At 36.9% G+C, this 15,750-nt stretch overlaps 1 protein-coding gene across 1 annotated transcript in view; it reads right to left on the minus strand.

Annotated features, from left to right (window-relative positions):
* Positions 1-1,346: 1,346 nt before the first annotated feature.
* LOC139108686 (uncharacterized) overlaps positions 1,347-15,750 on the minus strand; it is a 79,366-nt gene continuing 64,962 nt past the window's right edge. Inside the window, exon 3 of the mRNA XM_070667175.1 lies at positions 1,347-10,463. Coding sequence (XP_070523276.1) covers positions 10,383-10,463 — 81 coding nt within the window. The 3' untranslated portion in view covers positions 1,347-10,382. The remainder of the gene's footprint in view (positions 10,464-15,750) is intronic.

The raw sequence follows: 15,750 nt of genomic DNA on the forward strand, positions 1-15,750 counted from the left end.
AATGATATCGTTATGCACACAGCTCTTTCTCTGTAATATTTTATTGTGATCAAATATTTGAAGTTTGATAAATAATTATATAAGAACATATATAAGAATAGATGGCAAAAATTTTAAAAGTATTTTTGCTCTGCAAAAAAATAGCCAACAATAATAAATCAACAGCATATTTTAATTATCTTTATAAATAAAATCTGTACGAATGCAAAATCAGGAAACGTTTACTCGCAGGATTTTAATGGAGGGAAAAAAAAACCAGAATCACTCCACTCGTGCGAGATGAATTTTTCAAAGTCCGCTCTGTTGCATTTCCGTCGTTCAGGGGTTTTTTTTTTTTTTCTATTTTTGATCGCGGCACGCGGCATTTGGCTGCAGGGATCGGGATGATTTATCGCGCGTAGATCGCTGTGCAGAATCCGATTCGTGCGAGCGAGAATAAAATAAATAGCTACGCGCTAGCGATGAAAATTTTCGTCGGGAGCGAAATTCCAGTCGAATCCAAATCGAGCCGAACGTGACGCGTCGTCTCCCTTTTGTTCCTGGCCGTTGTTGAGCACAAAACGCGAGGAAGGTCCTGCGTGTGACGATTTATCGTCCCGCTGCGTATCCATTTTACTTCCGCGCCACTCGGCGAGATGCCTATATAGAGAGGAAAAACTATATCCTGCGGGATTTCCCGGGCAGCCACCGATGTTCGGGAAACGCGAAACGATCTCGACGTTTAGTCAAACCGCTTCGACTCGCAAATGGATTTCGCGTATAATTGAATGTCTCTTTCCTCCCTCTTCCTGTTTGAATATTACAGTCGCGATCTGGTCGATTTTATTAAAGCTATTGTGCGGAACAGAGGTAAAAAATCGAAATTTTTTTTTTCCTGTTGAGAACCAAAAAGCCTCGCAAAGGCGAAGTGTACCGTAAAGAATACACAGAAGTTGCTGAGGTAAATTTTAAAACATGATGAATTTCAGCAAAGTATACATAAAAACTGATGGGTTGCTTTGACGAGAACGTTTGGTTTATCCATTTCTGCTTTATTGTTCATGAATATTTTAAAAGATATGTAGAGTTACTATTTAAAATCAGTTTTGATAATAATATTTTATTATATATTTTCATGTTACTGTTACTTTGTGCAACAATTTGTGCACAACTTGATTTAACCATAATTTACAGGTAGAAGAAATATTTTATTATATTTTTAAAAAGAATATTTAAGGAGACCTGCTTTTCCGTTCTAGATATATGATAAGCAAATCAATTTAAAATTTAATTTATTCTGCTATTTGCAACACAAATATATACTTACCGAGCGAATATATCTTGACAATTTTTCACAGCATCAAAAAGTGTATTAATTTATGGAAAAAAAATGGAAATGACTTGAGTATGGATTTGGTTTAATAACTGAATTTCTGTTTTCACACTTATATGTTTGATATGCAACTTGCTACGCATTTTTATGGTATTCGAAATACGTGTAAATGATTATGATAAAAACAGGAAAAATATTTTTTTTTTTTTTTTTGAAAACACTCGTGGAATTCTATGAATATGGAAATGCTGTGACTTGATCACGCATTTGCAATTTAAAGTAATACTTATTTGAATACTTTTAGGGTGGGTATGTGGCAATAAACAGGCCATCTGTAAAAAACGAAAAACTTCTTTTTATTACATTCGTTGTGTCATGAAATTTTGTGGTGTCGTCGTCACGTCTTTTGTCTACGGGGACTCGCTCCAAAAGTAATCCCCTCAATTTCTCACTTTCGCTTTCGATACATTGTATACAGTCGATTCAGCTCGTGGCAAAATCGAATGAGGGAAAATTTATAGATCACCGTTTGCTTTATTTTTATACGCTTTATCGTGCCGAATATAGATACCGCCGGAAGCAACATGTAGAAAAAATCGAAAAATACTTAAGTAACATCGTAAGATTGGCAATTACGAGAAAATTCATATCTATATATATTTGATTTATGCGTTACGAGAAAAATATATCTTTGACAAGTATTATATGCAAATAATATTGAACGGCATATTAAACGTTTATAATAATTTCGAGTTAAAAATTATGCAAGTGTTCTCTTTCAAAAAATTTAGTGTTGTAATATATTTTTTTTAAATATATAATTTATTCTTATGTATAACGTAACACTTGGGTTCCTAATCACTTAAGTAATAACTGAATAGAGCGAAGAAAGTTTTGGGAGACTTATATAAAATTTAAAAAAAAAAAAAAGGAAGGAAATTTATTCTCGGAACTGCCAATCTGTCTTTATTGAAAATTCTTTAAAAGTATAAAATCGAAGTATCGATTACACAAATCTCGATGTAAATGCGATGTGAAATACCCTTATCTGTAAATCACTTCGACGATAACGGCAGTTAGCGAGAGAGAAATGCACGGCGACGCAGCAGCGCACGTTTGCATATCTTTTAATATCGTGAAGTCATATAACTTCGATATTGCCTCGATCTTTCGTTTGGTGTGTCCCTTTTGCTTCCTCCACTTTTGCATTGTTCTCGTTGACTTCTGAAGCAATATTCCCGGTTTTTCTCTCTCCGCTCCCTTCGGTCTTATATGCGATATGTACCAACGGATAGTTACAACTTATTCGCGTAGGTTATTTATATAATATGTATATAATATATATATACATATATATACGTATTTTTTTTTTTATATTTCTCCACCAGAGTTTGTTCATTTCCGCTTTTCTACGTATTATACATATACACGCGTTATACACATATGTATATTTTTATACATATCGAGTATCCCAAGTATACACCATTCTGTGTGTTTTTTTATTTTTTTTTTTATGACTTTGATAATTTTCGTAATAAATTTGATTTGATTTTTTTTAAAGACAATTTGATGAAATCGTCAAAGTTTGAAAGTTTTAACTTTTTAACATTTATTATCTTAATATTGATATGAAATGTTTCACAAAAAATTCACTAATATGCAGCAATAATGAATTTACAAGTGCTTTAAGTTTAACTTTGTCCAAAAAATCTGCTTTTAAAAAGTAAGATAATGAACTTGGCACACTCTGTATAAATATACGTGCTGCGCGCATGATCTCATCATCTGGATAATTTCTGATCTCGCGTATTCCCTTACACCGATAATAGTAATAATTAGATCTAGATAAATCTGAGCCGAAAGTTTCGACGAAAACCAGTATAACCGCAGCCGCAGACTTTCGCTGGAGTTCATCTCGGTATATCGATAACCATGTATGTATGTACGTACGTGAGGTTCGGCAGGATCCGTCTGATTTACAAACTTTCAGTATACGTTTTCAAGGAATCGAGAATCTTTTGAATAGAAATATGTTTTAAAAAAAATCTTTGCTTGCGCGCGAGTCGCTAAATTGGTGCGGCTCGTTTGTGTCGTTGTACTCTTATTGTTTTCCGGGCCGGCGGATATTCGAAAGAAACGCATCTCTCTTCCACCCCCCGTTTGCATCCTGTCAGAATGAAATTCCGAAGATGTTCCGCGTGAACGTTTCGCAGAAATGTCACCGCGCCCTGATCAAATACATCGCGTTCGCATTCGCGCCCGGAGAAATGCTGACATTCACATCCGGCCGATTGGAATTTTCTCGGCGCATTCCGACATTCGTCCGTACCTTACGCAGCACTTTAAGCGCGATGTCTCGAACCCCTTATCGATCAAATTCTATATTAATGGAATTAACGACAGTAAAGAAATTACAACTTTCCACGCGCTATTTTCAAAATTATATATTTCGCAGTGCGCCAGAGGCTGCTGCAATTTTAATATTACAAATTTGACTGCTACCTTTCTCTTGACTGTAGTTAGAAATGACGATATAAATGAATGCAATTTTCTTTACACGTCTTTTAGTTTCAAGAATGAGGTTTTCTTTCCCGATTTTTGCGTATTCGCAGATGTCGCGAAATTCACAATTCAGACCTGGGTGGATTCTCGACACGCGATAGCACACTCGAGACGACGGCGATATGGATTTTCCCAGCGTAGTCAACGTCGCACCTGCGGGCGCATCCCGCGCGAGCAATTTAATCAGATCCTTCTGATCCTTAACCCAGCTGCGCGCGGTTAGCCTCTGTGCGAATAAGAGAAAAAGGTCGGGGGACAGGCCAGCTCGTTGCAACGAGCTCGTTGCGGACTATAGGGCGAACGAGGGGGAGGAAAAAAAAAAAAAAGTATGACAAGGGACGGCGGGGAAAGAGAGGCATATTACCGGGAGCAGCTGGGTTTTGTGAGCAAGACTTACTCGCTAATCGTGAATTTAAAGTTACCTTAACGTTACTTCCTTTTAACGGTAAATTACATCTATCGATTGTGAAACTTAGCGGCTAGTGCGTAGTTTACGTAATAATAGTTCGATTAGACATTTCGATCGCTTTGACTATCGTTGCTTCTTTCTTCACATGTGTCCAGATGTATATAGAGCTTCTTCTCGCTTCTCATATTTAACGAATAAAATATTTGGTTGTGTACGTACGCATAAAAACTTGCGATTAGAATTAATACTTAACGATACAAATAATTTATTTCGAGACACTATATACATTTGAGTCTATTTGTGTCATTGTGCATTGGTCTCATAGGCCAGAAGCGAAGGATGTCGGTCCCTATATTAATAGCAATAATAATCGTAATAATTATAAACGCATAGACAGTTGTTGGGGAAACGACTTTTAGGATTCTCTCGAGACTCTTTTTTTTTTATTATTATGTATTTTCTTCAAATTCCACTGTAAGAATAAATTAATCTGTCTTTCAAGTATTAGATTCAACGCAATATTTGTAACATTCGATTATCACGAGTCGTACATTATAAATTATTGTTAAAATTGGTTAGTACTTTCGTGCGTTCCTTAATTACATTCGAAGTGTTTAGGAATTGCGAATTTCTTAAGAATCAAGTTTTAACTTGTGAAACGGTACGATAAGATCAGATAATTCTCTTCTGTTTATTCGATTTAGCAACAGTCGGAATGAACAAAGAACTGTCGCCGTGGCAAACCCTTCGAAGGGTTGAGGCAACCGATTATTCGTATTCGACGAGCAGCAAAAACGCGAGAGAGGGAAGTTAACGTGCCTTTAATTAATTCCGTGAAACTTTCTGATCGGCGGATAAAAAGGTCGGCTCAAGTTCGAAGCGCGAAGAAAGGCGCTGAAGATTGAATTTCAGTCAGATATTCCGGGAGGGTTGAGGTTCCGAGTGTCGGAATATGTTACTGTTTCGCATTCTGTAAACGGGTCTAACGTTATTGCAATAGGAAGTAACTCTTATCATAAAACAACGTGTGGAGATCGGCAGCTTCTTGCGATCGGCCGTGCGCGGCGAGCGGGATCTTGGCGTTGAACAAGCGAGATCAATCGAGCGACGATTGATCCAGCAATCGATAATTGATCGCGAGAGGTGGCCATCGGAAGGGTGAGCGCGAGGTAGAAGGTGAGACACGTCTGCGAGGCGCTCCGGAGAGTTAGTTGATTCGGGACGTGCGGGGAGCACGAAGATCATATATATTGTATATGACTTCCTTAACAAAGCTTAATTTGGAACTAGCGACCCGGTGTCTTATTTAGTGCCCTATCAGTTGTTACCCAACGATAGAGATTTTTTTACGTACTTTAGCAATAATTTGATGATGTTTCTTGTATGATATTTCAAACATTTTGTTTTTTTTTTTTGTACATAATTTGTATATTCAATCAGTATTGAACATTTTGCGTATCTGCGGTCGTGACAAGAATAATTCTGCGCGTAATTCAGCTTTGCGATAAATTCGTAGCCGTGGCCGTGCTTGACGGACCATAAATATAGAAAGCCTTAATGATATTGAGTATCGTGGCTGATCGGTTAACCACCTTTACCGTTCGTGGTCATCCACATAGAGCGGAAGCCACGTTGCGCGCGAGTAATGCGCGAAATTTCCGCGCAATTGTTTCCTCGCCGCATTTGCGGCTATTTCGAGATTCCAACGCACGCGTCCTACTTTTAACTTCGAAACTACGAGCGATAACAATGGGGGGGAAAAAAAATTCTTGAAAATGAAAAATTGTAATTGACTACAAAGTTACTGCGTTACACATACTTGCGTTAACACAGGCGTATCCTTTTACCATTCGTAAAAGCCGCACGAAGAATATTAATCAAATGCATTCAGAATTGTTAGCAAGTTTCAGTGTGTGATACTTATTATTCTAAATTATGTTTCAATGAAGGAGAATCGATTATCTAAACTATTTAGATTAAAGCCAATAACGAAAACAAACATTGCATTATTTTTGTAGATTTTGCGTTTAATACAATTGAAACGGTTGTTTCAATTTAAAATATACTTTAAGAAATAATTAGCTAATTGTATACGTATAGGTCTATCGTTTTTTGCGACTTTAACGTGAACATATGCGAGATTCGATCAGCGAGAAATATAGAACACTCGTATCGTCGGTACACAAAGACTTCTTTTTTTTTTTTACGTGTCCCGTGAATTTCGCGCGCGTTTCCAACGTGTCTATAATCCGCAGTTGAATTGGTAGCATGTGGTCGATACGGAAGCATTAATAATGCAGGTTGTTGCGGCCGACCGGATAAATACAGTTACTACTGGCCGCAGCGAGACTGCTGCACGCAACCGACTAGCATTCAGACTTCGATTCTCGGGTTGTTTTGCGTTTCAAAATGTACTGAGTTTACTTTGTCAGCGGAAAAAGCGGCGCGAGCGGACGGAGTAACGAACTGGAGTCCGCGAAGGTTTCTCTGCTTTCATTGCAAACATTTATTCGTATCGGCATTATTTATAGGATCCGTTATGACAAAAGTTAAAGCACCGACTACGCGATACCGCATTGCCGGTGAAATCATTTCGCGGAATCACGTATTTCTCAAATTACCATTAATTTCCGGCTGGATATCTCGTGATTACAGCAGGTATTAAATAATTACGACTCGCCATTTTTTTTTCGGAGCATAATTTTTATAAATCTGCTGTGCTACACAAAGTTTGCGTAAAAAAACTTGATTAAAGTTTTTTTTTTTTTTTTTTTTTTTTTAATGTGAATAATACAGCTAATTGTTTGATTAGCAATGATATTAATAATGCGCTAATTTCTATTCGCATTTCCATACTATATTGTCTTGTTTGCAACAATGTTCCAATACTGATTGGATTTATTTACGTTAATATATTTATACGTGTTGGATACGTACGAAATTTTGATTTAACTAAAGCACGGTGATACATTGACAATATGAGAATATTGATTTCGAAATGTAATTCACATTATACTCTATTCCACTCTATTATCGGAAACGGTGCGGCGCATTATTACGCCAAAACATAGCTTTGTTAGGCTACATTTAATTTCATTACGAATTAATCATTAAAGTCATTTTATATAGAAGTTATTCATGGTAATCGTGAATTTATGGAAAGTATATTGTTATATTTCCGGTTCTGATTTAAATGAATAAATGTATTAATTAATACTTGTGAAACAGTTACTCCGAATAATTGAATGCGGAACAGATACTCTGCATAGAGGAAAAAAAAAAAAAAAAAATTATGCATTTATAGCAAATAATAATTACTTGAAACGTTATCGAAATTTTTTAATTAAATGCATATGATAAATGAGCTCAATCAATAATATATATAGAAATATATTTTGCAATTATTAGAATGTTAGGCAGTCGAATAGCGAGCTTTATTAAGTGTTCTTATTTGCGTTAAAATGTCTGCTGGGTTTGCGTTTCTATTTTTCTATTGAGAGAAAAATCGAACTTTCAGATAGAGAAAAAGAGCGTTCTGTCACTGCCAGTTCCCACGTTGTCCTTTCATCGAGAATTTAATCGAAACTCGATCAGTTCTACTTCGTGATGCTCTGTTTCGTAAAATATTCTGTGGTATAATGGTGTTATTCGATACTTGGCGAAAAGTAGAAAATAAATAACAGTTGCATTATAGCAAATATATATTCCATATATATCTTATCAGAATTAATTAATACTGTTATTTAGCTTTTCACGTAAAATGTAATTTGTGAAATGTAAATGAAAGCGTTAATTTATAATGTTAAATTGAACGATTAGGAAAAGGAATTTAAGAAATTGAATTTATTGTTATTGAGATCTTTTTTTTTTCTGGCCACTTCTCGAAACATCGAGTTTTATTAATGTTCTGAGTAAAATTTTTATCTTTTAGCTAAGGTTGTAATATATTCTTTTTAAAAACTCAATGCCTTATCGTGGCAATTTGTTAGAAGTCACAGTTCGTGATTTTATCTGCAAGCCAGACGGAATAATTTTAATACTTTTGTATTTTTGTGGTTACGACCATTTCTACGCGCGCAAAAACTTTAAGAGGCATTATGAAACAGGCTTATCGTGTTACGAAGTCAATATAGTAATAATGATTGACTACGGCGTGATTAATTATGATGAATGAGTTACCTGAGTAATAATACGATTCCGTTACGTCACTGATTTCTGCGTCATAGTGATATTTGTGGAGTACAGAAGAAAATGTAATCTGTTATAATAGACTGAATAATTACGTAGTAAATTTTAGTTTTCTGAAAACGTCTCTGAAATGCTAAAAGTATTAATTAAAATAAAAAGCGCAGGTTTATATATTTGTTTTTTTGCAACTTTGAACCTTTAGAAATTTCTTCTGTGCAGAATGTGCTTGCGTACCTTTCTGCTTTTGACGCCACGAAAAGCTTTGAGATCTGTCGAAGTCACTGATGAAATAAATGTATCATGCAAATACTTCGCATATATACTATCGTGGTTTTTAGAACATTTCGGCAGGTAGATCTAAATATTTCACGCTCCGCTCGCGGTTAGGTAATCGTGAATATCGATATTCATCGCGCGTTCGGGCCTCGATATATCTTTCATAGTGTGAATATTCATGCTTCCATATATGTACACGTAACGTCTGTAACGGCGTCAATTTATAGATCTCGCCGTACAAGATTCAATATATGGAGCGCGAAATAGTTATGCATCCTTTACCGTAAATATCGCAATCATCCGTGAACATCGAATCTCTCTGCAATGAAAATTAAATGCCGGGTAAAAAGTTCCGATTTAAAATATTAAAAAAAATTGTTATATTTTCCTTTCTTTTTTTTGGATTTCTGTTATATCCGTTATTTGTTGTTCTACAAATTAATGCCGTTACTACAAATACTAATTGTTCTCGATTCGAATCCTAATTTTTAAGACCCTTATTTCTTATGCCAAACGGCTCGTAATTTCGGCGCGGCTCTCTTTTCGTTCGCTATGTATGCTGTCACCATTTCCGTGCCATTATCGCGCCCGTTTTCACAGCGTGGCTCTCTTTTCGCTTTTTCCAGTACCCGTAAGTACCCCCTTTCCCTACTAGCCGTTTCCCTAACTCTCCCCGGGTTGGCATGGTTTTTCCGCGCTTATCTACGCGGCACTTATTTGCCGAGGCTATCTGGAAATTTAACGCCCGCGCCCTCACCGGGAAGATCACCGCCATTCCAGCACCCACCCACAGTGCTTTCGAAACTATCTCTCACATTTCCCGGCCTCTCCGTGCACCCATACAACCACGCACGCGGCACCCGTCCACGCACCCGTCGCTTTTTCGACAAGAGAAAACTCCGACCGAACATTATCCTCCGCCCACCTCTCCGCTCGTGGACCTCGTTACCCGATGTCGTAGATACACGCATACGAGTGTCAGCTATCACCTAGTTATATATGTATAATTCTATTACAAGGAAATTCCTACGAAATTGATTTGCATTTGCGGTATAAAATCGTCACATTCTCTTCTCTCAAAGTCGCTCAGAGCTGCCGATTACACGCTGAATTATTATCACAGATTTTAAACAAGTCTTTTTCTTGACGAGACGAAAACTTATCGCGTGCTTTCAGGTGAAAACAGCCAACAGAATTTTATGAATCCGCTTGTGCTTAATCGTGCCGGTATAAGAATGGGAATTGTTGTTCTGTACAAGTAAATTTCAGAGGGTAGTATCGAAGTGGAGGCTAAAATAAATTTCTTTGAAAAATAGCGCGACGTAAAGAGTCTCGAGAGAACCACCTCGTTTTACGTGTAGTCTCGTGAAAATCACGTTTGGCTGTAGCAATTTTTGTCTGTAACATTTTTATACGTTCCACTGTCATCGTGCCGCAGCATCGTCCGCGCGAAAAAAGTGAATGAGCTTAAGTCTAAAGTAGACGCTGCCTCGGAACGTGTTTTTAAAGCTTATAGATTAGCTCAAAAATCATTTAGAACGCGCCGCACGCGTTGGATCATTTCGCTTATCCGATGATACCTTTGTTCTTCCTTTCGTTGACCTGCTAGAGCATTACGTATTATAGAGCGCACTACTAGCAGTCGTCTTGAGTCGAAGATGATTGTAAAAGTGCTGCCACTCGTTCCGAAAAATCGCCCGAAGCTGCACCCGAACACTGCAAGCAAAAAGACATCGATACGTTAATATTAATTTATTATCTTAATCAATTAGATTTAATATATACAACATAATTTTTTTATTTATTTGTTACAGATTAAAAAGAAAAACTTCACTGCTTCGCATCGTTTAATGAGACATTATAGTGCCGCTAGTTATCGGGCGTGTTCTTTTACGATTTTTTGGGATATTTTTACGGGAGTGCCGAAAATTAACGCGCGGAAGTATTCAGTAATTTTCGCGATAGATTAATTCGGGCGCGTTCGCGAGTGACTTGTGCGCGGAAGGATGGCTCGTCACGTCCCATCTGAGAGGAGGAGCAGGCTCGGGACGGGCATCCTGTATCAGCGGAGCAACTTTTAAGTAAGCATACATTTTTTTAATAAAATTTTTATCAAAAAGAAACCTTTACATTTTTTTTTTTTATTAATCTTATACTAGCATGTCTACATTAATAATATTTTTTTATGTTACAGTCATCAGCAGAACTCATCAACTCCGCTGGTTGCTGATTGGTAAGTGACATAATTCTTTTTTGTAGTTTTTTATTGATCTCTCGAACCGTCAACACGTCGTCGACTTAAATAACTCAATGCGTAATGCGTAATTATCGTAGAAATTTATATAATTAATTTATGCCCCAAATTATAATAACCACAAATTAGGACCTTCCGACAAATAGCGCGAAGCGTACGCATAGTTTCTTTTAGTATATAAAAATTTCATTAGCTGGCTAAAATTACTTTTTAAACGTTGTTGAAATTGATGAGTGTCTAGCATTAAAAAATTAAAGGTCCGGTAAAAAAGTTATCTTTTTCAGTCTCTATACGTCGTTCTTCCTCTCGCTCCTTTTTTTTTTTATCTATCTGTCTATCTATCTTTCCGCCTGTCTTTCTTTTGGTGTAGCGGCACTGTCGTCAATGAAAACTTGAAAAGTTTTCGCTCTCCTTCGCGAGATCGCTGAAAGCGCAGACGATGTTGATTTCCCAACGGAATGTCGCCCGTCTATAAATCTACACCCATGGTTTGTTTAGTTGGTCTGTGTGCGCCGCGAGCGGTTACTCGCCGTCGTGTATTTTTGAGTGACGCGAGAGGATATCCCGCCAAGCGGAAGTTTTGCGTCGTTGAGTTTAAACGCGGGTTACGCTTACGATCGAGAAATGGGAAACAGCGGTCGTTTATTCGGTTCACGGGTCGTTTCTCGCGACGCGACCACCATTTTTACACTGCGGGAACCACCTCGGCAATTATGCGACGCACCGCGACATTTATTTCAGGATCGTGTCGTGGACTTTAAAATTACGTCTGCGTGCGGTTTTTCACCCTTTCGTTGTTTTCTTCTTTTTTTATTTTTTTTTTTTTCACGCAGACGCTATATGTATAGAGGCAAAGGGATAATAAATTATTTTCTCTTTTAATGTCTTGCTGTTGTGCGTATATGCGAAAGAATATCATGAATATTGACATTTTAATGCCGACAAAAATTATTGAAATAAATTCATTTTGCGAGAAATAAATTTATTAATGAGAAAATAGAAGCTCGTATCCGCGGCTGGTGCAAAAATTTTCAGGCAAATTGACAAAAAGCTTAAAGCGAGGGGCGACGAGCCATGAAAATACACGAGAACTCTCGAAAGCGTGAATTCCGCAGGAATTTGTGGGAGGACACTGTGGTCTCGGTGCTTAAACAAATATCCTTAGGGACCCTTTTGGCTAACGAGCGCGGTTGGTCGTAACAAAAGTGATAACTTAAGGACTTCGATATAATCACGAAGTAGATCTGTGATTTGTAATGGCTATTTTCAACATAAAGTTACGCGGAAAAGAGATTTTGTGAATTATGGGCTTATCCTGTTCCTGCACAGAGAATTTTTCACTTTGTCCAGTAAAGCTCAAAAAGCTGGAAGTCCGATTTGCCAGGTTGCGGAGTAGATTCTTATCCCTTCGGGCTACTCTCCTTTTCCACGCACTCATCCACCCTGATCTTTTTATGCCGCTTTGCCACGTTTTCTCGCAATTTCTCGGTGTAGATTTTTTTCCACTCCCTTTTTTTTTTTTTTTTTTAGGTAGGATCTCCCCTTCCGGTCCTTTTTTTTTCTCTCTCAATCTCTCGTTTTATTTCTCTTCCGTCGCTTTTTTATCTTTTACTTTTTCTTATTTAACCTCGGCGAGATAAACTGAAACTTAGCGGGATGGCCGCTGCGTGAAATATCATTGGTTTCGCGTAAGTATGATATTACGATGGCAATGAGAATAAAATGAAAACGGCCGGAGCAATTTTCCGGTGCTATCAAGAAACGTACTATGAAAATTTCCAATTCCTACCTCTATAATGAACCGTTCTTCTACCTGATTTACAATACGATAGCTTCAGCGATTAACACGCGGTACGTCGAGTGGAAAAATGTTTCCCGACGACTACTACTTAAGGGGGGAAAAAAAATTACAATCGAAAGTGGATGGCGATGATTAGGAAACGTTTTGCGTAGCGTATCATTATTATAGCTGCTCGGATCGTAAACATCAGGGAAAATGTACACAATAGGTGACCACAGGCGCCGAGCGCCGCACGTTCGCGCGACTACAAATATCACAGGTCTGAAATATCAGCGCGGAAGTGCTGCAAAGTAATAACGGTTAAATAGGCTGTATTGATTTTAGGCGCTCAACGGTAAATTCTGGCCGCGAAGTAGTAACAGTAAATTCAATCTAACTCTATTTGCCGGCCGACTGTTTCATTAGATAACGATTACCGTTGGCAAACGTGCGTTTGTAGGTAAAGCAAACGATACTCGAACGTTATATCCGGGGCCTCTCGGTTTATGTACGCGCAATTATTATGCAGGCCGCGCTCGCACTGTATGCAGCCCATTACGCATCGCATGCGTATCACACAATTAATTTATGTAGATACGCGCGTGTCGTAATCGTGCACGCATACCGCTGTTACCGCTACTGCGGGATATCGCGTTGCTCGTCGCGCCTTTTCTCTCTCTTGTCATCACTTTCCCTCGTATAAAGTACCGCTTCTGTAATTGAATTAATTAATATGTATTTTCGGGCGAGCGCAACATAATTGCGAAACGTAGTTCCGCAAAGTTCGCGAGAAGTTCCTAGAGCTGCTCATTGTTTTTGCTTAAGCGCGAGTTGAATCGCAAGTTTACGGGAAAGAACGACGGGGGAAAAATATAAATCGGTAAACGGCAAGAAAATGAACGAGTTATTTAAATTATTTTACTTTTATTTAACCCGCGAAGCAGCCTGTGCGCGTTTCAATGCACCCTGTCCGCAGCTGGACGTATTAATTACTGAGTAGGGAAGTTTTGGAAAAATTTACAAACTATGTAAAATATGCTTTTTCTCTCGAAAATTATCTGAAACTGCTGAAAATTTACTGGTACGCTTGTATGTCTTTTTAGTAATTGCAGTAGCTGCAATAACAACGTCACAGTTTTAACAAAGCGCACCGGCAAACCATGACATTAATCATATTACGATTAATTGTAAACTTGACAAATGACGAACGTATATGTACGCACACACGTGGCTGTCGGTTAAGCAAAGGGTAATTGATATGAGTATCTCGTATCGATGCAACACGTGTGAGAGGTATAATTGCATCATACCACTGTTACGAAAAGTGTAATTTGATGACAGTGAAATGCTAATTATACCAGTAAACCGGTTTAACGTTATTTCAGCGTAATAAATATACGCATTACGATACACTCGGCACACATTGCGTTATGTCTGTTGATGAGCAATGAAAGATATAAAAGGAAATAAAATGTGAAAATTAAGGCTTGCATAATATATTGCATTTAAAAGTGAATAACGTTTAAGCAATTAATACGTAAAAGAAAACGCAAGCAAACATCTCTGTGTGTCACTGCATGAGTTTTATTGTAGCGCAATTATATTAAAATGTTAATTTTTCCATTGCGAATAATTTTTACACAATCGATAAATTTTAAAGTATTTTAAATACTATTTTTTTTCTGTTTTTTTTTTCGAATTTAATGTAAGTCTTTAAATTTAAAAATACAAAATATATTTATACGTGATATTTTTTTTTTTATTTATATCCGCGCAAAAATTAAATTTGTAAACGTTCTTAAAATAAAATATTTTAATGTCGGATCCGCGCGTCTATTATATGTATATAACATTTTCTTTTGGATAAAAATCCGATTTAAAGGATCGGTTTCAGTAACTCGAATAAAGAACGTTGCATACATTTGGGAGGGAAAAAGGAGAGAGAACGGTCCCGTCGCGACCGATCGGTCGGTTTCTACCGAATTCTCTATTCTCCTCTGACGATTCTTCTATCCTTTTGAATGGTCTCGCGATTGTCCCACATATGCGAGCACGCTTCTTCTATTATGCTGATTTTCATATATCGCGGATATCTCGTTATTGTCTTTAAAAGAAATCTACGATATATTATAAAATATTTAACGAAATAATATTCAATAACCGCTTAAAATGTCTTTTTTCGTTTTTTTTTTTTAAATAAACAAATACACAACTGGATTATCATTATCAAACAATGTCACAATTATGCTTTTGTCCGTAAGTTCTCTTTTGTGAAATTTTTAGCAGTTCATTGTTCACTCGTAAAATTAATTTACAGTCAATTTTATATTAATTTTTACTTTTACTTTCTTTTAAATCGATTGAGATTACGTTAAACTAAATGAAGAAACAAAGGTGAGAAGAAATTGGAAAAGACTGTTCGCGAAAGAGATTTGTACGAAGTGAGTGCCGAAAAGTCATTACGAGTATAAGGAGAAACTGATCGACTGGAATAAAAAAAAAAAAAAATAAGAAAAAGAAAAAAAAAAGAGAGAACTTTGGGCAAAGCTCTTCGGTTCCGGTGCAAATATTTGCTCGATATAATCCAAGTTATATCCGACAGAAAATAATATCTTGCCGGGAAAATAATCATTCTGTTGTGTTTCATAACGTTGTTAAGAAAACAACTGATCTCTTGAGAGAACTTCGCTTATTTTTCCATCGCTCGTGAAAGTGCGCAGGTGGACGCGAAAGTATACTTTTTATTCCTTCGATTAACTTTCGATTAACTTTATTAAGGAAAGGAACGGACGGCGGGTTCATGAGTACTAATTTTTTCTTATTATCAATTTTCTCAATTTTTAATCTTCAAGAGTAACATGGAAACGTAAAAAAAATAAAATAAAATATTATTTAAAAAAAATAAATTTAATATTTTACTGCAATTATTATTTATAATATATAGAATTGTTTAAGAAATAATTCTGTTT

This window comes from Cardiocondyla obscurior, linkage group LG15 (assembly GCF_019399895.1).
Source record: "Cardiocondyla obscurior isolate alpha-2009 linkage group LG15, Cobs3.1, whole genome shotgun sequence".
In the NCBI taxonomy this organism is placed as follows: domain Eukaryota; kingdom Metazoa; phylum Arthropoda; class Insecta; order Hymenoptera; family Formicidae; genus Cardiocondyla; species Cardiocondyla obscurior.